This window comes from Palaemon carinicauda, chromosome 11 (assembly GCF_036898095.1).
Source record: "Palaemon carinicauda isolate YSFRI2023 chromosome 11, ASM3689809v2, whole genome shotgun sequence".
In the NCBI taxonomy this organism is placed as follows: Eukaryota; Metazoa; Arthropoda; class Malacostraca; order Decapoda; family Palaemonidae; genus Palaemon; species Palaemon carinicauda.
The window spans coordinates 111,665,072-111,690,902 of NC_090735.1; the positions used below are offsets into that span (position 1 = coordinate 111,665,072).

The following is a 25,831-nucleotide window of genomic DNA, read 5'->3' on the forward strand; positions in this document are numbered from 1 at the left end:
CATTTAACTCCCAAAATTCTTCCGAGGGCTTTGTTTTCAAATCTACAATATTTTTGGGATATTGTTTCCTTGTTATACCATGACTCATGTCCATAAAGTAACACCAATCTCACTAAACTGATATACAGTATAGCCTGATTTTATATGTAATTTCAGGCAATTTGATTTAAAAATTTTACCTAACCTAGCCATTGTTTGACTTGCTTTTTTCAATCTTTCATTAAACTCAAATTCCTAAGACCCTGTATTAGAGACCATAGTTCCTAAATATTTAAATGATTCCACCTCATTAATCCTTTCTCCTTCCAATGATATCTCATCTTCCATTGCATATTCCGTTCTTATCACTGCTGTCTTTCTTCTATTTATCTTGAGCCCAACCTCATGTGATATTTCGTGCATTCTGGTAAGCAAGCTTTACAAGTCCTGCGGTTTTTGCTAATAAGGACTGCATCATCAGCATACTCTAGGTCTGCTAATTGCTGTTACCAATCCAGTCAAATCCTCCACCATTCCTAACTGTTCTATCCATTACAAAATCTATGAGGAGGATAAACAACATAGGTGACAACACACTCCCTTGGTGTATTCCGCTGTTCACTGGAAATTCATTTGATAGGACTCTATCAACATTAACTTTGTACTTGCTAAGCTCATGAACAGACTTAATCAAATTTACATACATCATTTAAGAGGAACTCCATAATAATGCAGGACTCTCCACAAAATTGGCCGGTGCACACTATCAAAGGCTTTTTCATAATTCACAAATGCCATCAAAAGTGCATTTCTATATTCTATAAATTGCTCTACAACATATCTTAAAATGAAAACTTTTATATTATGCTCATTCTAAAGAGACTAGAGAGAAAGATTGATGAAAAGCCGAGAGGATTTCAGAAAGGTAGACGTTATACTGACCAAATCAAAGAAATACATTTCAAATATATTCAGAGCATAAATGGAATGACTTCTCACCTCCTTTTCATGTGTATAAAATAGGACAGCCATATTGAGAAGTCTGTGTCTCTGTTGTACTCTTGCTGCAAAACTTGTGATATGTGAATCTAATCTCTGAGCCACATTATATATTTCTTCAGGATTGCATTCACCAGTATGAGCAAGTTCCTCAGCAGCTTGAAGGAGCTTTTCTGCATTTGTGTACGTATTCTGAAACAAAATAAAAAATTTAATATCAATTTTGTACATATTTTTTTTTTCCAAAAATGAAACATTACATTATAAATAAGATTGTATATGGTAACAAGCTAATAAATGAAAAGTTTAAATACAATTTTTTAAAATTATACTATGTGATAGTACAACCATTAATCAGACTCTACAATTATCCTTTAATAAAAAACAAGACATATAAGTCATTTACGAACTGAAAATCTGTATGCTATGTTCTTAAATATACAAAATATGAATTATTTACCAAGGTAACTAATGTTCACATGGAGAACTGATAAAAATTAGTATTTAGAAAATTAAATTATACAAAATTCAAATACAATAATTATATGAAATGCTAATATCAACACACCTGGGCCACATTTTCAAAGTGTTCGTGACTTTTCTGGTACATTCGTGCTTTAGCGAGGTTACGACCAATACCAGGATTCTTTCGAAGAAACACCTCGCCATGGGTTTGTAGCCAATCTAGCACCTGGTATGAAGAGGAAAACCATCAAGAATTTTATAGTAAAGTATCTAAAGAATCCACAAGACAATTTATGGAACCAAAGATTCTAACAGTATAAACATTACAGTTATGAGGAGCTTGAAACAAAAAGTGGCAAACAACCCAATTACTGAAATGTTTAAATTCAACTTACAAAAATCCAGTGATAATGTCATAATATACATCTTACTCAGCTTCACAATGCATACAGCTATCCATTCACATATTTCAATTCTGGCAGAATTATCCTTAAATCTGGCATTTACAAATTACTAGCTTTAACCCTTTCGCTACGAGGCCATGGATTTGCAACTGGAGCTCTATTAGTCACTATCAGATCATTTATCCTATAAGCTATATTTCCATGTTTATTTATTTTAATGCTGATTAAAGAATAATTTTTTTCCAAAGTTTGCTTTATTCTCCAATGTATTTCACTCTAAACATCTAAATTTTTTTTCCATTCATTGGTAAGTAGTTAAAGAATAATTTGAGAAAAAAAAATATGAAATTATCTCTAAATAATGGTAAAGCACTGGGATTTTGTGTAAAAAAAAAAAAAACTTATATTCATAGCGTGATTATGTTATTCTGTTATAATTCCACGATAAATAGCCATCAAAAGATATAAAACTACTTGTTAGTAATAATGAACTTTACGTTGTATAGAAATGTAATAAAAATATCCTTTTATTTCCTTTGACACCAGAAATGACAAATTCGTAGATAATTTGTATTTTTCCTAACTATACAAACCTTAGCTATTTAATAGGGGTACTGTATTACTTTCGGCGTAGCTGAAATGACGAGCCATTAATTTTTAACGAGTGTTTACTACCCACACCGCTAGTTAGCGGGGGTAGGGGAGGGTAGCTTGCTACCACCCCCCTCTCACACACCTGTGCTTGAGATCCCTTTGCTTGGAGGTAGGACTTCAAGGGGAATAGGGCTGGCGGGCAAGTTTGGTTAAATAGCTAAGGTTTGTATAGTTAGGAAAAATACAAATTATCTACGAACTTGTCATTTGTTCCGTAACTGGAATACAAACCATGCTATTTAATAGGGGTAACTCACCCATTAGGAAGGGTGGACGTCCCAGTCAGTCTGGCTTTTGGCTTTGCCCGGTGACTCCTTATTCGAGTGTGTAAGCACCCACGAAATAAGAAGTTCCTGCACCTAGCTACAACCTTGCTATGCAAGGTCTGTGGTCTACACAAGCTGTGTGTGAAGGTATGAAGAAGTGTGACTCGTCCTAGAAAGTTGTTCTGAAGTCCTTTAGATGAAAACTTGTAGACTAGGACTTTCCCAAAACCACCTCGTCAGGGTATGGGGACGTAACAGTATTAATCTTAATACAGTACTAGGAATACAAGGGAGCTTGATTTACCTGCAGTGGTTTGAGGTCAGCTATGCAGAGAACCCAGGATGCTGCTTTCCCCAAGAGAGGGGATGATGAAGAAAAGAATAAGGGCCAGTCAAACCTTTTCATTCATGCAGACTAAAACTGGGTAACAATGCCCTCAACCTTCTGCTACTTGTCCAATAAGGAGCTTGAGGTTTTAAACCAGCTGTTGTGCAGCCACCACAGGACCGATAGAGAACGTATCGAATCTCCTGTGGGTCACTTCTTGCAGATAGTGGGATGCGAACGTTGTTTGACATTTCCACACCCCAGCCTGAAGAACCTGCGTCACTGAAAAATTTCTTTTGAAGGCCAGGGACGTAGCTATGCCCCTGACATCATGTGCTCTGGGGCGACGTGAGGGAGGAGGGTCTGGATTCAGTGCAAGGTCAATGACCCTGCGAATCCATGCAGAGATGGTGTTCTTGGTGACCCTCCTCTTAGTCCTTCCTGTGCTGACGAATAGTGCTGGCACACGAGGACGGGCTACAGCTGTTCTTTTGAGGTACAGCCTCAAGCTCCTTACTGGGCATAGTAAGAGATGGTCTGGGTCATCTGTTACAGTACGGAGACTAGAAATCCGGAAGGAGTCGAATCGAGGATCCGTTACTCCTGGATTCTGAGTCTAAGCAATAAACTCAGGGACGAAGCTGAACGTTACCTCCTCCCATCCCTTTGAATGGGCAATATCATACAAGAGACCATGAAGTTCACTGACTCGCTTGGCCAAGGTCAAAGCTAGCAGGAATACCATCTTCCAGGTTAGGTGGCGATCTGATTCCTGGCGTAATGGTTCATAGGGAAGTCTCACTTCCGACTGAAGGCAGGTAAGTTCATAACTACGTATGAGTAGAGAAAGTTCTAGCGATGAGGAAATGTCCATTCCTTTCAGCCTGAAGGCAAGACTTAAGGCCGAGCGATAGCCTTTCACTGCCGAGACTGAAAGGCACATTTCTTCCCGCAAATACATGAGAAACTACGCTATTGTTGGAATAGTGGCATCGAGTGGAGAGATACCTTTCCAAGACACCAACCACAGAAGACTTTCCACTTTGCCAGGTAGACTGCTGCTGACCACTTTCGCAGGTGTCCAGACATCCAAGTTGTGAAAATCCTCTCTCAGAGAGGAGATGCTGGATAGTCTCCAGGCGTGAAGCTGTAGTGAACCTACGGCTTTGTGGAAGATGATGGCATGTGGTTGTTTGAGTAGATTGTGTCGTGGAGGGAGTTCTCTTGGTGACTCCGTTAGGAGTTGCAGAAGGTCCGGGAACCATTCCGCGCGATGCCATAGCGGAGCTATGAGGGTCATAGAAAGATTGACCGATGTTTTGGTCTTGTTGAGTACCCTCCTCATCAGACAGAACGGGGGAAAGGCGTAAACGTCAATGTTGTCCCACCGTTGTTGGAAAGCATCTTGCCAGAGAGCCTTGGGGTCTGGGACTGGGGAACAGTACAGAGGGAGCCTGAAGTTCAGGGCCGTTGCGAAGAGGTCCACAGTCGGAGAACCCCACAAAGTCAGGACTTTGTTGGCTACTAGGTGATCCAAAGACCACTCGGTACTCACTATCTGAGATGCTCTGCTCAGGTTGTCGGCGAGCACATTCCTTTTACCCAGAATGAAGTGTGTCGATAGTGGTATCGAGTGGATTTCGGCCCCTCTCAGTATCTCTACTGCTAGATGGGATAGTTGCTGCGAAAAGTACCTCCTTGTTTGTTGATGTAGGCCACTACTGTGGTGTTGTCGCTCATCACCACCACAGAGTGACTTGCCAGGTACTGTTATAACTGTTGAAGGGCCAGAAAGACGTCCTTCATCTCTAGGAGATTTATGTGGAGGTACTTTTCTGACTCTGACCAGAGGCCTGAGGTCGTGTGGTGCAGCACGTGGGGGCCCCACCCTTTTTTTTAAAGCGTCCGAAAACAGCATCAAATCCGGGGGGAGGACGAGAAGATCCACTCCTTTTCCTAGGTTCTCGTCTGACACCCACCACTGGAGATCCGTCAGTTCCGCAGGTCCCATGGGGATCTGGATGTCAGGGGAGTCGTACGCTTGATTCCACCGGGATTTGAGTCGCCACTGGAGGGATCTCATCCTGCGGCGACCATTGGGAACTAGACGGGCCAGCGATGAAAGGTGACCGAGGAGACGTAACCACGATTGGGCTGGAAGTTCTTCTCGTCTGAGAAAAGGTCTTGCGACCTTCCTCAGCCTTGCAATCCTGTCGTCTGATGGGAAAGCTTTGTGGAGATTGGTGTCTATAATCAGGCCTAGGTCTTTGAGTGGGAAGCAGTGAAGACTTCTCGAGATTTACCATGATCCCCAGATTTTGGCAAAGTCTCAAAAGTTTGTCTCTATTTTGAAGAAGGGTTGACACCGAGTCTGCTAGGATTAACCAGTCGTCCAAATAACGGAGGAGACGGATGCCAATCCTGTGTGCCCAAGATGATACTAGGGTGAACACTCTGGTGAAGACTTGTGGTGCTGTGGAGAGACTGAAGCACAGCACCTTGAACTGGTACTTTCAGTTGTCTAGACTGAATCTTAGGTACTTTCTGTTGTCTAGGCTGAATCTTAGGTACTTTCTGTTGTCTAGGCTGAATCTTAAGTACTTCCTTGAAGACGGGTGGACTGGGATCTGGAAGCATGCGTCCTTTAGGTCCAGTGTGCACATGAAGTCTTGCGGTCTTACTGCTAGTCTGACCGTGTCCGCCGTCTCCATGCTGAACGAAGTTTGTCTGACAAACTTGTTCAGAGCTGAGAGGTCGATGACTCCAGATGCCTTCTTTACAAGAAAGAGTCGACTGAAGAAGCCTGGAGATCCGTCAAGGACCTCTTAGAGAGCGCCCTTCTTCAACAGGGTCTGGACTTCTGCCCGAAGGGCTTGCCCCCATGCCGATCCCATGGCAAGGGAGTTCAATGACACTGGATTCGACGTCAGGGGAGGTAGAGATGTTATGAACGGGATGCGATATCCTAGACTGATTATTATTATTATTATTATTATTATTATTACTTACTAAGCTACAACCCTAGTTGGAAAAGCAGTATGCTATAAGCCCAGGGGCTCCAACAGGGAAAATAGCTCAGTGCGGAAAGGAAAAAAGGAAAATAAAATATTCTAAGAAGAGTAACAATAAATATCTCCTATATAAACTATAAAAACTTTAACAAAACAAGAGGAAGAGAAATAAGATAGGAGAGTGTGCTCGAGTGTACCCTCAAGCAAGAGAACTCTAACCCAAGACAGTGAAAGGCCATGGTACAGAGGCTATGGCACTACCCAAGACTAGAGAACAGTGGTTTGATTTTGGAGTGTCCTTCTCCTAGAAGAGCTGCTTACCATAGCTAAAGAGTCTCTTCTACCCTTACCAAGAGGAAAGTGGCACTGAACAATTACAGTGCAGTAACCCCTTGGGTGATGAAGAATTGTTTGGTAATCTGTGTTGTCAGGTGTATGAGGATAGAGGAGAATATGTAAAGAATATGCCAGACTATTCAGTGTGTATGTAGGCAAAGGGAAAATGAACCGTAACCAGAGAGGAGGATCCAATGTAGTACTGTCTGGCCAGTCAAAAGACCCCATAACTCTCTAGCGGTAGTATCTCAACGGGTGGCTGGTGCCCTGGCCAACCTACTGGAGATTGTCCAGGAATCGGCCCCGAGTTGCTTCCACCTGTTTGAACAACTTTGTAGGCATCTCTCCACTATCGGACATGCAGGGGGACTGCCTATCCTAGCGTTTGCGGCCTCGGCTGCTCCCTCTAGGATTCTTGCCTCCCCTGGAGGACTTTTTGCCTTTCCTTTCTTTGACATGAAAGGGCTTAGACACCAAGGTCTTCGCTGCTGTTGTCGTCTTAGTGGTCTTGACTGGACGGGACTGCTGTGGTGCTGGAGGCTTATACGGCTTGGATGTTAAAACCCTATGAAGGAGGGAGTCTTGATGAGACTTCCTGCACCTCTCAGCATCATGTTCCACATCCTTAGGCTCCAACAAGATGGATCCCTCTAGGGAGGAATGTCTGAGCCTATTGATCTGGGTGCTAGGGACCTTATGATGGAATTTCTCAGCTATTGCATCCCGACGTTTCAGGATGGTATTTGCCCACAGGTTCGAGACTTGGTGGGCAAGAAACTCGATCGTGCGAATACCTGAGAGAAGGAAGGTTTCCATAGCTTTAATGGTACGTTCTTTGGAGAAATCCTCAGAACGAATCAGGATACCTAAAGTCCCCAACCAGATATCGACGTGGCTTGTATAGCACACTTCGCAACTTTCTCCTGGTTGAGGATCTCGGCTGCCTTGAACGAGACCTGCCGGTTGGAGTCTCTCTCAAGAGAGACTCCCCTGGTTAGCTCTTCCAGCGAGTGGTGAAGAGGAAGAGCTAAACAAGGCTCCTCAAGGATCTCGAAGTACCTCCTCTGCTATACGTGAGGAGGTGGGAGGAGCTTCTTGGTGGCACTGGAAAGGTTGGAGGAGGACATCTCGGAGAGCTGTCGTGAGATCTTGCCCCTGGTACTCTTAACCCCTTGAGACCAGGGGAGTGCTGCACTGGTTTTGGAGGGTTTCTGAGTACCAAAGACACAGTCCAAGACCGTGTCCTTGCCCTCTCGAGGAGGGATCTCTGGGTCGGAAAACCCGTTGAGAGCCCTCATTAGAGTCAGAATTTCCCAAAACGCATGTTCTGACTCTTGCTGGTCTCCTCCTGTTGTAGGACTTGCAGCGAAGTCTCCTTCTGTCCCCAAAGGCTCTTCTTGGGGAGAGTCGCGGACGTTCCCTGAGTGGGTAGCTGGCTCCATCCTAGTCCTAGTAGAGGACTTCGACAATGTTTTGAAGTCCTTAAATTCCTTCCTGGGAAGGATTAAGGACTCCAACATTGACGAGGGTGGCATGTTCCTTTCAATCCCCAACTGAGTAGACCCCTCGGCGCGAGGAGAGGTTTCCCCCATTGGTGCGATGGGGAAAAGTCTCTTCGCGTGATTCCCGAAGACGGGAAATCTTTGTCCGAAGGGAAGGAGAGGCAGTCTGAGGAAAGGAGGGAATCTGCCTCGAAGGTCTACGTGGAATCAGTTTTGCCCTTGGGGAAGTAACCACATCTGGAACTCCTCCTTTTCTCTTCAAAGGGTAGAAGAAGCCATGGTTCTGTGTCCCAATTCAGAGGAGACAGGCTTGAAAGCCTGCGTTACGGCTCTGATCAGTGCACCGAACCAGGGCTGTTGGCTGACAGATGCGCTGTCAGACATACCCCTTGAAGGGACGGGGATTGAAGGATCCCTGGGAGGAGTCCCCATCATTGGTGGGTTTGCCTGTGGTGGCTTTGGGATCCTGGACCCCTCTAGATGTTTCCCTTCTCCCACAATGCGCAGTGGTATGCGCTTGCAGGAAGGGGAATGAGGCGATGGTGACCTTGCCGTGCGTAGTTCAGTAGTCTCTCGCGCGGGAGGATATTGACCCTCGCGTGATGGAGAATAATGGCACTTGGTGAAGAAGAATATCAGGGCTCACGCGCGGGAGACTGTTGGCGCGCGAGTGCGTGTTCAGGAGACTGTTGGCGCGCGCGGGAGAGTATTCGTGCGTGCGCAGGATTAATACGTTGAGTGCGCGGGCGCGCGGGAGAGAGTTCGCGCTTACCTGTACCAGCCGTAGGGCACACGCGCGCAGGAGAAAGATTCCTAGTGCGCGGGCGCGCAGTTGAATCATGTAGGGCGCGTGGGGGCACGATAGAACGTTGGCGCACATCCTTTGGGGAGGATAGGCGAGCATGCGCAGGGAGAGCATGCGCAGGGCGCGCGCGCGTATCCTCGCGGATGCGTGCGGGAGAAAGCTGGCGCGAAGGTCAGCGCTGGCGCAATGGTACTGGTTGGCGTGTGGGAGAAGCCAGCTTTGTTGACTTCCCAGCAGCACCACGTTCAGTAGATCGTTGGCGCGCAGGAGAGTTAGATGTTGGGCGCGTTTGCGCGCGGGCAGGAGACTGATGGCGTGCGGGAGAGTGCTGGCGCGCAGGAAGTTGATGGCACGCTGGCGCGCAGGTGAATGTTGGCGCGCAGCTGAGCGCGGGCGCGCAGGCGAGTGTTGGCGCGCAGCTGAGTGTTGGCGCGCAGCTGAGCGCGGGCACATAGGAGAATGTTGGCGCGTAGGCTCAGGCAAGACCTGGCGCGTAGGCTCAGGCAAGACCTGGCGCGCAGGAGAACATGGGCGCGTAAGCGCATGAGGGCGTGCATAGCGTGTGATGGAGCTATGCTCCTGTTTGGACGTATGTGCGTGTTGGCGCGTACGCCCTTGATGCCCTGTGTTAGGGTATAGTGATGGGGCCTGACGAGCTACTAAAGAGCGTTCGTCAGGTTTTGTTGGCGCGTAGCGCGTATCAGGTTGGCGCGCCTTAGCATACTTAGGTGAAGCCTTGTTAGGCCCATGTAGAAAAGGTGACGGCAGGTCGGCAGGTCTGTCGGATGGAAGGTCGACGTGTCCTTGAAAAGGACGACCTTCCACTGAAGGAGATCGCGAACAATCTGCAGAAAGGTCCAGGACCAGTGCAGGAGCAGTGATAGGAAATTGGTCTCGAGGCTCCTCTGCGGGAGACTGCATCGAAGGTGTTGAACCAAAGAAGCGCCTCCTCACTGCAGGTGAAGGAAGGCCTCTATGGCGAAGAGGAAGGCGAGCCTTCCGACGAATGCGCCCTCTGGGGGCCGTTGGATCAGCAAGCTGACCTTCTGCAGTCCTCCGAAGAGGAGTCTCTGCAAGTGAACTCCCCCGAGGGAAAGAAACACTAGCAGGGGAGACTGACGATGGACTTAGTTTCTCCCTCGTAGGTTGAACAGGAACGGGAGAAACTAAGCCGTCAGCTACCGTAGGGTTTGGAGAGGCAGAGGTGATGGGTGATACCACATTGGATACCTCTGATACCACAACGTTGACAAGAGACAGAGGATCAACCTCTGATGGTGACGGCGATTGCTTGACAGCGGCACCCAATTGGATGTAGTTAAGCAAACCCTCCTTGGAGGGCGAACCCGTAAGCCCCAATGAGGACTAAAGCTGAAATAAGGTTAATGACATATCCTCCCCCAGGGGAGAGGTGGAGCTGCTTCGCTAGGGGAAGCAACGTCATCTCTCAATCCCCGAGGTTGGTAAACAGTACATCGGTCTACGCTACCACTCGACGGTCTCTCGAAAGAGACCGACCGAGTGGGAGCTTCGGAGGAGGTTTGGGCAACGGAAGAAAAGGCCTTGGGTTTTTCTCCTTTCAAAGAAACCTTCGAAGGAGAAATATCCCATTTGGACGACTTCTTCAGTCGTCACGAAAACCTCTCCCACTGGGAGGTAGACCACTCCCTGCACTCACTACACCCGTTGCTGCTATCACACCGTTAGCCCCTACAAGAAGGACAAAGGGCGTGAGGATCAGTCTCGACCGCCGACATAAATGCTCCACAGGGGCGGTCGGGAAACCTAGGGCAGGTGCGCATGATCGCAGAGGCCAACTTCACATACAGAACTAGAAAAAGAAAAAGAAAAGACAAAAGCAATTAAATGGCTGCCAAATGACGGAGAAGATGAGAGCGGACGCGTCCGACTACCATCTGAGCCGAGAGCAAAGTGAGCTCAAGCACAGGTGTGTGAGAGGGGGGGGGAGGGTAGCAAGCTACCGTCCCCTACCCCCGCTAACTAACGGTGTGGGTAGTAAACCCTCGTTAAAAATTAATGGCTCATCATTTCAGCTACGCCGAGAGTAATACCCCTATTAAATAGCGTGGTTTGTATTCCAGTTACAGAACAAATATTCTATAATTTATAATTTCAAGGTATCTATGTGTAAACAAACGTTATATATTTATTCAAGTCACTATTTTGTTCCGTAACAATTCCACAATAAATAGCCATCAAAAGATATAAAACTACTCGACAATAATAATGGATTTTACGTTATACAGAAATATAATGTAAACATCCATTTGTTTCCTTTGACACAAGAAGTATTCTATTATGTATAATCTATAAGGTATAAATACAATAAAAAAAATACGAATCAACAAAAAACTGTTGATGAAAGATATATACATGAGAGAGAGAGAGAGAGAGAGAGAGAGAGAGAGAGAGAGAGAGAGAGAGAGAGAGAGAGAGAGAGAGAGAGAGAGAGAGAGAGAGAAAATACAGATTTAGTTCATTAGACATAAGGTTTGTTTGTTTGTTTGTGATTCCACCTCACATGTGACTGTGACTATGAACTGGACCATTCCTGCTTTGGGTATTTCACGAGCTTGGAAATACTGTGGACTACGCATGAATACTGCATACAAACAGTAGAATGGCAATAAATAGAAATAATCACAATAGGATAACTTTTACTTGTGAAAACAATTAACAATACTGATATGAAATATATAAAACATGAAGTTGAAATCATATTGTAGAAATGATAATTGAAAAAAGAAATAAAATAGGAAAAAAAAGATAAATCACGTCTTCTGTCAACTATTTTCTTTATTGGTAATAGTATGTTTTCCTCTCATGGGTGGGACTTATAGTCGAGGGCTGGGATACTTTCTCTGTGATTATGAACACTGGCAACATAGAAAAACAATAAAATGGACCTTATAAGTATTTTTGGGTTGGTGATGAGGTTGGATGTGAATACACTAAAATAGACCTTATATAATCATAAATAAGGACTAGAATTGCAAGTATTTTGGTTGGTGGTAGGATGAGTCTCCCAATTGGGGGTGTCAAGAGTGGGGTTGAGTAATACCTAAAGTAGGGAATGTCATTACTGGCTAGAGGGTGTAATTATTTCATGGTAACACAAAAAGACTACAATAGCTCTTACATATTCATAAAATAAAAGCTAGAATCCCAAAAACTTTGTTGGTTGGCTGAAGACATGAGGGGAGGAGCTAATATTAGGGAGAGGAGATTCTTTAGTGAAATTTCCCCCAGTGCGAACTTGTGTGATATACAGGCATGTGCTATACTCTTTCGTAGCTTTTAAGAATTATTACAATAATAATAATAATAATAATAATAATAATAATAATAATAATAATTATAAGGATAATACAGTAGTAATGAAGATGACGTTATCCCAATATCACCGTGTGTACTACCAGGTATGGTATGACGTGTGTTGACGTCAACAGAGTGAAGGGATTAATACGATATCTAAGAACATTGAAAAAGGCCAGGATATCATATTTAAATACATAACTGCTCATTAAGGAATTATACAAAGTACACACAAGCAAACTTCTCAGAAATTCATTCTTGTCCCTAACCCAACCCACAAAAAATATACAATATTATATCTCTCTTCACAAACAATCATCAATTTTGAATAAAAAAAAAAGTAAAGAACATCCAAACCTTCTATTGGAATTCATACAATGCTATTACCCTACTGTATATATGAAGCTAATGGAAATACTGTAATCACTGTTGTGTATATAAAAATTTGCAGGAAAAAATGTATAGGCACTTCAAAGGTTAAATGAAAGTCATTGAAGATGTTCTAGTTTAGCCTGTAAGAAAAAAATAAATTGGAAAAATTTATACGACTTGTGCAAATGCTGAGCCACCAACATAAATTGAGAAAGTGATTAAGTTTACAAATGATGCCCCAAAAGCTTGTACTGTATTGCTAAAATCTACCTCATAAATTGTCAAAAAAAATATAAAAACTTGATATAAGCCTGAATTTTCAAATTATATCTTAAACACAACTTATGATGATGTGAACACAATTACCTGTTTGACATCTTCCTGAAATAGCCTGAGAGCTAATCTTTGGTGTAACTTGAGCTTCTTGTCAGACCACCTCTGTTCAACAGCTCTATGATGAGCAAGAATTTCATGAATGACAGCTAACACATGACTAGCACCTTCAGAATAATCAGCAGCAGGATTACCACTAGCACCTGGTCCACGTTGCTGCTGATGAGGACCACCACGGTAAACTACCTTACCATCAGGAGTAACCTGAAAAATAAAAAAAATATTAGGGACAAGTAAAAACTTTGCAAAATAAAAAGTGAATTCCCATGTAATTTTGAGGACTACAAGGCAAAAGAATAATACTGCATAATGATACTGAAAAGTTGATATTCCAAAAAAGGTAATTTTCAAATTTTATGCCTCTTTGATAATTTTCTGGTTGTCTCAAATAACGAACTACTATACTTTAAACCTTTATACATTAAAATAGAATACAGTAGAGCTTATAAGAATATTATATAAACCCTTCAAGGCCTAAGTCACTTCCTACCTTGACCAAATTAATGGTCAAAATGCTTTCTAAAATAATCTGTTTACTGCATGCAGTCAGCTCGTCATTTACACAGGGTTCACACCGCAAGATTTGAAAACACACTTAGAGAAAATAAATATTTTCAACAAAATTCTAGAAGTTCCAAAATACTATACAAAACTTTAATTAGTCATGTGCTGATTACAGGATTGCACTGAATTCTATGTGAAATAAATTATTTATAAGCAAAAACTGTAAACTAATAAATTACTATACCTCTATCTTCAATTAAAAAATTATTCACAAACGCCCATTCTAGTTACTTTTGAATACAAAAAGGGGAGAAAGAGAGACTAAGCCTCCCTGTAGGGACTAAAAGAGATCAATTACTACAGTTAGTGAAAATAATGATGTTACATCGGACTTTAGAATTGAATACAAGATGAAAGGTCAAGTTAGAATTATATCCTGTCTAAGAATCATAAGAATGACAAGTAGTAGAGGTATTATATCGTGGCTTATCAGTAAGATATCCAGAAATATGTCTAGTTTATGCTTAGATATGTCTATAAACTGATTAGTGATAATAGATAAATTAAGGGTAGACACTTCCATATACTAGATGCGACGAGGGTAAAACATGAAGCACTTGTAATCCCAGCTGAATTGTAAGATAGACTAGGATGACATCGGTTCTAAGATTGCAGTGAAATTGATGATCAAAGGTTTTACTTTTTAATTAATGTTAGAAGACGTATAGGATTTTATGATGCTCATACCTATGCTGGATGCTATTTAGTTTCATAGCCTTCAGCCTATCACAGTAGAAAAGGTCAAGTAAGTTTTAACCATTTTTGTGATACAGTATCTCTTAGTACACCTTAAAGAAAATCTACTTGGCTATATTGTTAGATTGGTGTGGGAACCATTATGGTAATGATTGAGATTTTTTTATTTCTTACCAAAATACATGTATTCAAACTTGTCCCAGTTAATGGTTTCTTTAATTCATTTTGCATATTAAGGCTGAACTGTCCAGTTCCTTTTGACAAAATTTTTCAAGGAAATGAAATAAGGTCGAGATATGGAAGCGATCGGCAAATGAGGACACAAATAAGCTTTGCAGGCTGTTATCAATATCACTAATCATTATTATAAAGAAGATAGGATCAAGGACCATTCCCTGCGAGACTTCTGATAAGGCAAGTGCTGATTTGGACAATGGTCTATTAGCTGGTACCTGAATCATTTGATTAGAGAACCTGCGTTGACACAGGTCCACCCCCTTCTCTTTTCTTTAAGCATATTGCAAAAGTATGTAGTGATACTTTATACCTAATCAAAAGCCATAGGAAAGTCAAAGTAGAATTTTGATTACTGAACCTTTTTGGTACACTATCTGTGATTTGTAGGCTATACCTACCCTGTATAAAGTCATGCTGAATGGCATGGGGAAGGTTATCATCAGTCAGATAATAATAATTATTATTATTACTAGCTAATCTACAACCTTAGTTGGAAAAGCAGGATACTACAAACACTAGGGCTTCAACAGGGAAAAATAATGCAGGGAGGAAAGGAAATAAAGAAATAAAATAGATGCCATATACAAACTATGTAGACTTATGTCAGCCTGTTCAACATAAAAAACATTACTGCACTTTATTATTTTCTAAAAAAGATCTTAAGACAGTGATACCGTATATGTTATTATGATTTTGGGAAAAAGCTTTTACTGTTTTGCTTTAGCGCTGGCCAGTGACAGAATTTTTAAATATCTCAGCATTATTACATAGGTTTCCTCAGTTCTCTTTTCAATTATTTCAATAGTTTTGTATTGAAGCTGATCGGCCTAGCTGACCAGTTGATTCAAACGATTAATTTCTAATCTCATAATTTCTTCTGTAAAATCAATACTGCATTATGAAGTGACAGTAGCTCATAGCCATCTAAGTCCAACAACCCAGTCGATCATGTATCTTATGATTTGAGTAAAAAGCACAATCTTATAAGTCTATCATTACTGTTGATGACACTTAATGTTCCCAAGTTGATGATGACCTCCAAAACATTCAGCTTCTGGTAGGCGGAAGCCGAATATACTGTTTTAATAGACATTCACTAATTTGTTTTTGTGCTTTAATTAAAGACATATTCACTATAAAGGGGCCCAAAACTAGACTGATTTTTTCTGTTTGCATGCATATGAGAAGAGAAACTGAATTATATCTTATAATCTTAATTATCTGATTTTAATAGGCTTGGTTTTCCACTTTAGTTCTTACACCTGCTCAGTTAAAGTAAGGAGATGTTTACTTTGGAGTTTTTGGTTTTGTAGAGAGTAGGGTTCCCCTGCTGTACGGGACCAGATGAGCAGACTTTAACGTACTCCAATGTGTAAAATAGGTTTGTGGTAGCTCTAGTCTAGCTGATTACTGCCCAATTTCCATAACTCAAATATCACCTAAAGTTTTTGAAAGTCTTTTGGCAAAACATCTAAATAGGTATGCTGTAGGCATTCATCTGCTCCATAGTTTGCAATTGATTTTCATAAAGGCCTTGGAGCATGTGATGCCCTTCTTACAATCTTCAATACTGTACAGAAATACCTAGAGTATGGTCAGGAATTTTGTATGACTGGCCTTGATTTTAGTGCCACCTTTGACCGTGCTAATCATGAAATCCTGTTTTCCCACTCAACCAGTTTGGAGTGAGTGGGTCTTTACTTCGCTTCATTATTAAACTTTTGAGTAATAGATTGCAAAGAGTTGTTGTTGATAGGCACCATAGTGACTATATGAATGTGATACTTGGTGTTCCTCAGAGAAATGTTTTTGGCCCATTAGTGTTTATACTATATATGCATATGTGGTTTGGCTTATAAAACAAGCTTGTTGCATATGCAGATGATGCTATCATCTTTGCTTCAATTCCATCTGGGGTTGCTAAATCTCTTAATAGAGATCTAGCTAAAATTAGTATATGGTGCAAATTATGGGGCATGAAATTGAACCCTAACAAACCTCAAAGTATGATTGTAAGTAACTTAAGGACAGTGGCTCCTCAACAAACAGATCTCAGCATTGATGATCTTTCTTTAACTATATATGACTTTAAAATTCTATATGTGATTCTTGATAGCAAATTTACTTTTAAGAAATAGAAACACTGTTTCTTCTTCAATTGCACAAAAAAAATGGCTTATTGAGAAAGACTTTTAAGATTTTTGGTGATGAATCTATTCTGAAAAAGTTTTAATTCTTTCATTTTGCCTTGTTTTGAGTATTGTTCTTCCATCAGGTCTTGAACTCCTGAATCTCATATTAATTTATTGGACAAGAAATAAAATTTCTTATCCCTGGTCTAGATATTGATCTATGGCTCCATTATTAAATTACTTCTTTATGCATGTTGCAAAAGGTTTTCCATAATTCTGACCATCCTTTGCATTCAGATCTTCCCAGACAGTACCACCCTGCTAGTAATACTTGGTATGCAGTTAATTCTAATAGCAATGCCTTCTCCACCATAAGGCTCAATGCTGCACAGTATTCTAGAAGTTTTATTCATGCTATGACCAAAGTGTGGAATGATCATCCTAACTAGGCAGTTGAATTGGTGGAACTTCAAACGTTCAAACTTACAACAAATGTTTTTATACTATTTTTCCCTGTTAAAGCCCTTGGGTTTATAGTATCCTGCTTTTCCAACTAGGGTTGTAGCTTAGGAAGTAATAATAATAATAATAATAATAATAATAATAATAATAATAATAATAATAATAATAATAATAATAATAATAATAATTATTATTATTATTACCGTATTATTATTATTATTATTACTGTATTATTATTATTATTATTATAACAATTAGTCATAGCATTATAGTATTCTTAAAAAAGTTGGTACAAAAATGTTTCCATTGTCTTTATGGTTTTTTTTAGGTAATTTCAATACAGTACGGTAATGCCCCACCTTACATCGTCAATTTTTTCCAAGTTTCCAGAAGTAAGGTAACTTTAAATGTAGGTCGAATTTTTGCCTTATAAAGTTCCCTATAGAGTACATTTACTAAATAAGAAAAAGTACTTATAACTGGCAAACATTTTATAAAAACCTGATACCTACATTAATGTTTCCATGTGAAATACAGTACTGTACTGTACATAATTTAAAGATGTAGAAACCAAAGTCAGGTCATAAAAAACTATTTACAAATTTTATTTATGCATTTAATACTTAAGGATGAGTGAAATAAAGTCAATACTAACATTTCGAACCAATGTAAAGCAGAATATTGCTGCATACAGGATACCAGATGTATGTATGTAAATACCCCATGATAACTCCTTTCTGACATACACAGGAGCCCTAAAATCAATCATCAGCAGAAGTCAAGAGCCAACTGTTCATTAATTTAACAACAAAACTGATACCTTATTACATAATATATCTAGATGGATTTTATATTGTTTCCTTTATAAAATGTTATGATATTTATAATTTTCAATTATTAAACCATACTTTTATGTAACTCAAAGTATATAAGAGTACATGCCATAAACTCATTACAATGTTAATGATATCAAGTATTTTCCTGGCCTGAGCTACAAACTAAAGTAGTGCATTAAAAAACTAAATCTTCAGCAATAATTCCCCTTTCCATATATTAAATTAATGAAATTCCTATTAACATAGGTCTATATATTCTAAGATTAAGAATAATATTCCTGTAAAGTATACTAAAATTTCAAACAAAATGTGTTTAGGTTAAAAAAAAACTTTATACTAGAAAAATTCTACTTTCTAAAGCACTAACATTTCTGAAAATTATCTTAGAATATTTTTTTTTTCAGTTTTATTTAATCCCAACTGAAATCAATGGTCATATTTTCAAACTTAGAAATCATAAACACTACTACGATTACATTCACTCATCTTAATTTGATAACCTTCACAAAAAAAAAAAAAGAGCATATGCTATGCAAGACCACAAAAACTGCTAAAATGCAAAACGAAGACAAATGCAAGTAATAAAAAGTGCATTTCAACAACTGAATCTTTAACCCCCCCACTTCATGCCAAATCATTATAAGACAAAACTCAAATATAAGAAAAATGAGGTAAAAATAAAAGAAACAAAAACGAAACTTACAGAGTAGGCCGATGGCTTTCCTCGGGGCTTCTTCTTCATTGTGAAAAAATAGAATAATAAGCATGAGCAAAAATGTAATGGCTGTTTATACAACATCCGTCGTATATAACGTTTGCACAAACTACGTATGGCAAATAACTAAACATCATAAAATAACTTGTACATTATACAATTATCAAAAGCTATTCTTACTGCAGCAAAGATAAGAATTACTACCACTGAAAAAATAACATTAAATCAAATGAAGCATACTGTATCAAAATATGTTCAATCATGCATCTTAGATATGTAGTTGAATTTCATGTAATTTATCATTTGACATGTATTTTCCAATGCATTTAAACAAAACACTGATATGGTATCATAATGCAAACATTAAAACTGTGAAGTTGGATACACTGAAATGCTTTTCATCGTTCCACACTTGGATTACATAATGAATAGAAATATTCCATAAAAATATTCTGGCATAGCAACAATGTAGTACTGGTACCATAAAAAATTATTTTCAAATTCCAGATCTACTGGCATACGGAACTTGACAAAATCACAGTAAAAGTAGATGAAATAATTATAACAATACAGAGGCAAAAAGGGATTTTCTTGATAATTTGAAACAAAATAATTTTTTTCATTCTTTAATGTTATAATTTAAGAACTTTATAATGAATATCATGTTGAGTTAGAAAAAAATATCTTCAACAAAAGACTACCAACAATTTTCTAGGATGACAAAATATTTTTTTCTCTTCTTTTCATTTATATCCCATAACAGGGTATTTGAATGTAACAAAACTTGGTCCTTTATTCTACAAATAGAAGATAAGTACAGTAGTACACATATGTCCCACCTGGATCCATAAATGCACAGAAATCACCTGCTTCCTTTTTGTCTAGTCTGGAGCAAAGTTGTATGACAGCAAAAATTGGAGGAAGACGTGATAACTTTGTATGAAAAAATATATTTTATAATCAATCTACTCCACCAAAAACACAAATTGCTAACTAGGGGGATAGTTCAAGCTGTGGAAAGCAATAGCTGCTGAACATGATCTGTAGCAACTGTGAAGAACTCTGGGTCTAGAATAAGATATTTTAAAAAATACAAAGAATAACTACATTCAAGTTATTCTTGATAAAATATAAATAGCAATCTTGACCAAAGATGTTTATCTCTTACGGAGTAAAATGAAATCAATGACCACCTATTCAGGGTATGAGGAATTAAGTAGATAAAAATGGATTCTGTAGCAAAAACATAGTCTGGTGAGTTCTGCTCAGCTGTTAAAAGCCCTGTAAACACATGGCAAGTGAGACAGGTGAGTACTGTGTACCTGGGGATCAAGGCGGTGCATGAGTGGAGCTACTACCACTCTTTGTGGTGTTTGAGACATTCAAAAACCATGAATATAGGCTATAAATATATCTTAATTAACGTAGAACTAAAATTATTAATCAAAATACTAATTTCTAAGGTACATATGTGACTGCAAAATTCTATGAAATACTGTCTAAATTAAATTATGTATATAAATATGTGATGAAATACATAGCTTGTAGTCTATGATCCAAAGATGTAGATAATAGATATCTCAAACTTTAAGCTAAATATATGAACAAAAGGGAGCCAAAAAAAAACCATTCAAAGGCTGAAGTATTTGAAGCTAATAATATATAGTACAATGAGCTTAATGCTACAAAAGCTAAAGCTCATAACAAAAAAAGGAACAAGAAAACCCTTTTTAACTCTTTATTGTAGTCTTTACCATCAAAGCAAATCTAAAATATTAAAAAATAACAGCTACCAATTTCATGCCTAGATCCCATTTAAATATTGCAAATCCCATGCAAGAAGGCATCCCTATGCTTACGTGCTTGCCGCGCATCTGTCCATCACGCCGAAGTTGGCTACATATCTGAACCAGATGATCAAGTTGGTAGAGGAGCTTCTTACTGGTACTGTGAACCTGTAACCATCACCAACCACCACCATTAATCTCAAAGGCAAATCAGAAATTCATGTCCAAAACACTTATGAAATTCATGTCCAGTTAAATGTGAAATACCTAATACGAGTTGAACCAAAAATTACATGTGAATATCATCAAGATAAATCTTGAATATTCACAGCACACTATCAAATAAACAATACAACCATAAAGACCATAATGACAACAAAAATTAATTTATATTTCTAATAAAAATAGAAGTACTTTCCCTGCTGCCACAGTAGAATTTCAAATCAGATGCCATGCATTACCCTATTTCTAGACAGGTAATTCTTCATATATTGCCTATACCACAATTGTTCAATTTCAAGAATTTGGCATCCTCAGAATAATGAGTATTCCTTGAACCTTCTGCCTTCTAAAATCACATTACATTACACTTACTTTGTTATACAACTCTTTGTAATATGGAATAGAAGTATAAAAAGGAAAAGCACACATCTGTAGGAGTCACCTGCTTACTCTCAGTTAAATAGTTTCAAAGCTTTCATACAAGATATTCAACATTTAGGTAAAAGGTAGAAACTCACCATATGATGAGGGTTTGTAAATTTTAGTAAACTACAATTCACTTAATATTCTAATACATACTGCTAAAGAAGTAAACAAAATATTTCTTAAAGATTTCTTCTTAAGTTCTTAAACTCTCTTTCTTCTTAAGTTCTTAAACTATCATGATGCTAACAGGATGGAATGTTGAATGCCTCCCCATACTACTCTGAAGTTGTGAGAACAACTTAGAGGGAGAAATATATAATGAGATTCATTTACCAGAAATTCATGAGTGCCTAGTGATATACTAAGAGAGATTTATTTTATGAACCTCCCCTAATGTTCATATTGCAGCTTCTGCAAAAGCTCCGTTCATCAAAGTTTACCTCCAAAATTCATGATAAATTTTCCCATTTTTTTCCTTTCAAAAGATACAAGCCCATAGTAAAGTAATGTAAGAATCTAGCAGTTAATGGTATGTTTCAAGTTCAAGTGTTTATAGAACAGGAGAGTATACACTGTGCAGTGGTAAAGCTTCTATGTTGTAAACAAAATGATTGACATTCAATTCTTATAACAGCTAAGGAGAGAAAATAATTTTCAGTTCAAGGTGAATTACAAAAAGAAAATAGTTGTTTATTGCAGAGTTGATCAAGATACAATACAATGATACTAGTGAATTAACCAAGTTGGTGATGAGGCTTTAGAGCTTCCTTTGTTATTCTCAGAAGGCCAGCAAGCCTTCTCTTGTGGGTGGTAAGTCTGACTTGCCTACCCGGATGTTTACAATAACCTGACTTCATAGTCTAGTCTAGGAGTCATAATCACGTAGTGTTCTTTTTCACATAGATTGTTTCATTATTTTACTAGGGGTATTCATCTTTTGAAAGCAACAAAAATGGAAAAATTTGAACAAACTATGGGGATAAACATTGACAAAGAGAGCTTCTGGAAAAGAAGCAATATGAACATTAGGGGAGTGATGTATGACAGTAAACTGTATTATAAAAATTCAATTAACTTGTAAAATTTTACAACCAAGAGTCTCATGGCCTTATGAGAAATATAATAGTAATAATGGAAAAAAAAATATTCCATAAAAATCAAAACTCATGTTTTCTTGTAAAGAACTTGTGGAAAATTTAATTCTAAGTATTAACAGTGTACATGTTATTTTGGCCTAAGAACTTCCGAGATTGCCTTCATCTACAATCATTCTCCAAGACATATTTTAGCGATATCCCTAATAATATAACTTATTCACAAATCTGTGTAATCTTTGATTTAAGAGTCCTAAAACAACACTAACTGTCAATTCCATGATTACAAATTCTACAATATTTTTCACCAATGACAACCAAGATACATTCACTGACATACAATACCAGGAATAAATGAAATATTGCTTTTTAATATATCAATAATGATTACTTATTACCTTGAAAGTTTTGATGATCTGTTTATAAAATAAACACATCTATGTCCCTTTGATTAATTCATGCAGTATAAATGCTGCTGTTGAAGGGAAAATGTTAGCCCCTATCATCATAATCATTATCACCCTCATCTAAACACTATTACGGAGTATTTCATAAACTAAGAAGGTAGAAAATATGACAAATCAAAGCACTGTCTACATACAAGGCATAACATATTCAACTGGACACTTCAAATTTTGATTTCATACTAAATTCAAAATGCATTTCTGAGGAGAAATATGGAACCATTTTAAAGTTGTACCTTGATCATGCTTTTTAAGTATACCTGTAGAGAATGTACCTCTCCTCTAATCAAACTCATATAAGTTAAGTTGTAGAAGTACCATCACCACAATTTCTCTAGTTCAAATCCTTTCATGCCAATTAAAAAAAAAAAAATCAGTCACTTCTCCCCGAGTTTCATTAAAGAAAAAGAATAAAGAAACTTAACCATTATAATCCAGCTTGCCTGAAATTGACTTGATTCGTATAATCAAGCTTGCCTTAAGTTGAAGTTTAAAAGTTTACAAGAAAGTTTATGGATCACATACTTTCTATCACCATTGTCAGTTTTAAGTAAATCATATATTGTAAACATACTGTGAATCAGTTATGAGAGCATTTCAACTGATACATATTTACCTCACCAATACATATCAATGCATGAGAACTAATCACAAGCCATGATGAAATTTATCATAAAATTGAGTATCAACATCTAAAAACTTGTAGAGAGGATCCAATGACAAGATAATATTCTTTATCTATTTCATCAAAGCAAATGACAAGCTCATTTTACACCTAAGCACAAAAACCAAAGCCCAAAATGACCCTTCCAATACATGCCAATTTGTGCACGAACTAAATTATCTGCTTCCTACTGGAAACATCTCAGCTGATGCATGAACATTCCTGACAAGATTGTTGAGACCACTTTGTAACGTCTGGTAAGATGTGGCAAGCTGAAAGTGAAAATCCACTATCAGCTCTATTACTGAGAGGTAAAATAGGAGCTCAAAATGGAAACTACCAAAACCTAAACAAGACTTTCCCCAGATGTATGAAACTTCGGATCACATGATCCTAACATTGCATTTTCTCACTGGTAAAACACAAGCTCAAAATTCTAACTAACAAATTCTAAAAAGAAAAGAAAATTGGCCTGATATATGAAACTTCAGATCCCATGAACCCAATACTGTATTGTCTTGTCACAATCTAGATATGTTCTGAATATAGAAACTAGACACTGTCCTAACACTAATGACAAATACAGTATGACTATTACTTTGTATAGTTGATTATGAGTAATATCATGTAACTGATCACATCAACACACTTCTATACATTACTAAATAAAGAACATTTCATGAAATTGTAGCTCAGATTCTAAAAACATACAGTAATTAGATATATGATTTTCTGCTTTACAAAACCATTTTGCCAAGAACTGAACTCTTAACTGAAGGTTAAATAAAAAAAAAAAAATGTCTAGAATCCAGGGAGAACTTAAAACACCTTCTACCTGCAAGGAAATTATTGAAAACAAATTTTTTCAAAACAAAACCCACATTCACATTAGTCCTTATTAATTTTTTGTATATAAAAAATGCTATATGTTATTATCGTAACATAAAAATAAATAATTGTCTGCTGTGTGGATGAACATCGTCGTTCATAAATATCCATCGGTCAAATGATCTTACGATATAATCCATTGTATATTATGTGTATTCTGTGAAACACAGTCAAATATGTAAAAATAATAATAATAATTAGTATTGTATTGTATACAGTACTGCACTATATATCTCTAATAAAAAGAATGAAATGCCCATAACATTTCTAGTATATTTTTCCGTGAAACCATTAAATATGTAAAAAAATAATAATAATAATAATAATAATAATCAGTACGGTACACTCTACAGCATCTAGTACAAATAAAACCTGTAAATCAAATTTTCATATTTTACAGTAAAAACTACCTACCACCAGCATACACTCATAATCACTTTAAATGTTGCCTGATATTAAAATTATATACAATGCTGTACAGTATTGTTAAAATGACAAAGTACAGAACTGACCATTCTAGAAATTAGTAAGAATGTCAAAATGAGGACTAGCTTAATCTTCACTTTCTTACACTGAATCAGTTTTAATTAATGGCACTTTATTTTACACAGCATCCTTATGTTATCTTTAAACAGTGTACTTTCACAACAAACAAATCAAGAACTTTATGATGAAGGTACTCCCAACATCCATATTTCAGTGTCACTCAGTCAAGTTATTAAATAAAAAATCTGAAAGTAATTTGTATTTTTCCTATTTATACAAACCTGAAGTTCTTTACAGGGAGTAACTCAGCGTACTGGGTGTTCACAGCCATAAAAACTTGAGCAAGGTGACACTCAATCCTTCGGTTAGCGGGAGAGATAAGGCTTCTGCTCAACCAAAACACTCCTCACACTTGACCTTAACCACTTTTGACTGCAGTAGGACTTACTGGGGAAAGGTGATGGCAGAACAAGTACCGTATGTGTAAAGAACTTAAGGTTTGTTTGTATAGAGAGGAAAAATAAAAATCACTTAAAAATTTATCATTTGTTCTAAAACAAATAAAAACTTTGTTCTTTACCAGAAGACTCATCAAAGGTGGTGTAAGTCCGTTCAACTGGCTAAACACTTAGCTTGGATTGTCACAATTGAGCACATTGCATAGAACGGGAGTCCTGTCACCTCGTGAACCTGTGAGTATGAGCACCTCAGAGGTCAACGGCCTAAGCAGTAGTGGTCAGTGAGTGGGATACCATTCTTTGAGCAGAGTTAAGGAAATATTAGGTTTTTCTTATATACACTGAAATCCATGAAACCAAATTCCACCTCAATGGGTGAATGGGGACATGACAAAGTTTATATGCACATAGAGGCCGGATATATAAACACGCCTACTTGCATCACCTGCTACAGAGAGAAGTTTCTCTTAATGCTAAGGATGTAATAATGCCCCTAACGTCACATGCTCTTGGTCGTCTCCCTTGATGGTAAAGGGATGGATCAGTGGCAATTTTAATAACTTGCCTAATCCAAGAGGAGATTGTGGTCTTAGTAATATCCTCAATACCTTGCCCATATTGACTAGAAGTTGCTAAACATGTGGGCAAGCACTGCTGGTATGTTTGAGGTAGCGCCTCAGCGCCCTCACAGGACATAGTAACAGTTCATCATCATCATCATCATCATCATCATTATTATTATTATTATTATTATTATTATTATTATTATTATTATTATTACATGCTAAGCCACAACCTTAGTTGGAAAAGCAAGATGCTATAAGCCCAAGTGCTCCAAAAGGGAAAATAG

General features: G+C 38.2%; 1 protein-coding gene across 1 annotated transcript in view; it reads right to left on the reverse strand.

The window, feature by feature from the left end:
- The window catches only part of trio (trio Rho guanine nucleotide exchange factor), a 979,236-nt gene that overhangs the window by 925,130 nt on the left and 28,275 nt on the right, over positions 1–25,831 (reverse strand). The window contains exons 10-14 of the mRNA XM_068383253.1: positions 20,352–20,447; positions 18,481–18,513; positions 12,824–13,054; positions 1,547–1,669; positions 979–1,170 (exon numbers count right to left, since the gene is read on the reverse strand). Of these exons, the coding sequence (XP_068239354.1) occupies positions 979–1,170; positions 1,547–1,669; positions 12,824–13,054; positions 18,481–18,513; positions 20,352–20,447 (675 nt within the window). The remainder of the gene's footprint in view (positions 1–978; positions 1,171–1,546; positions 1,670–12,823; positions 13,055–18,480; positions 18,514–20,351; positions 20,448–25,831) is intronic.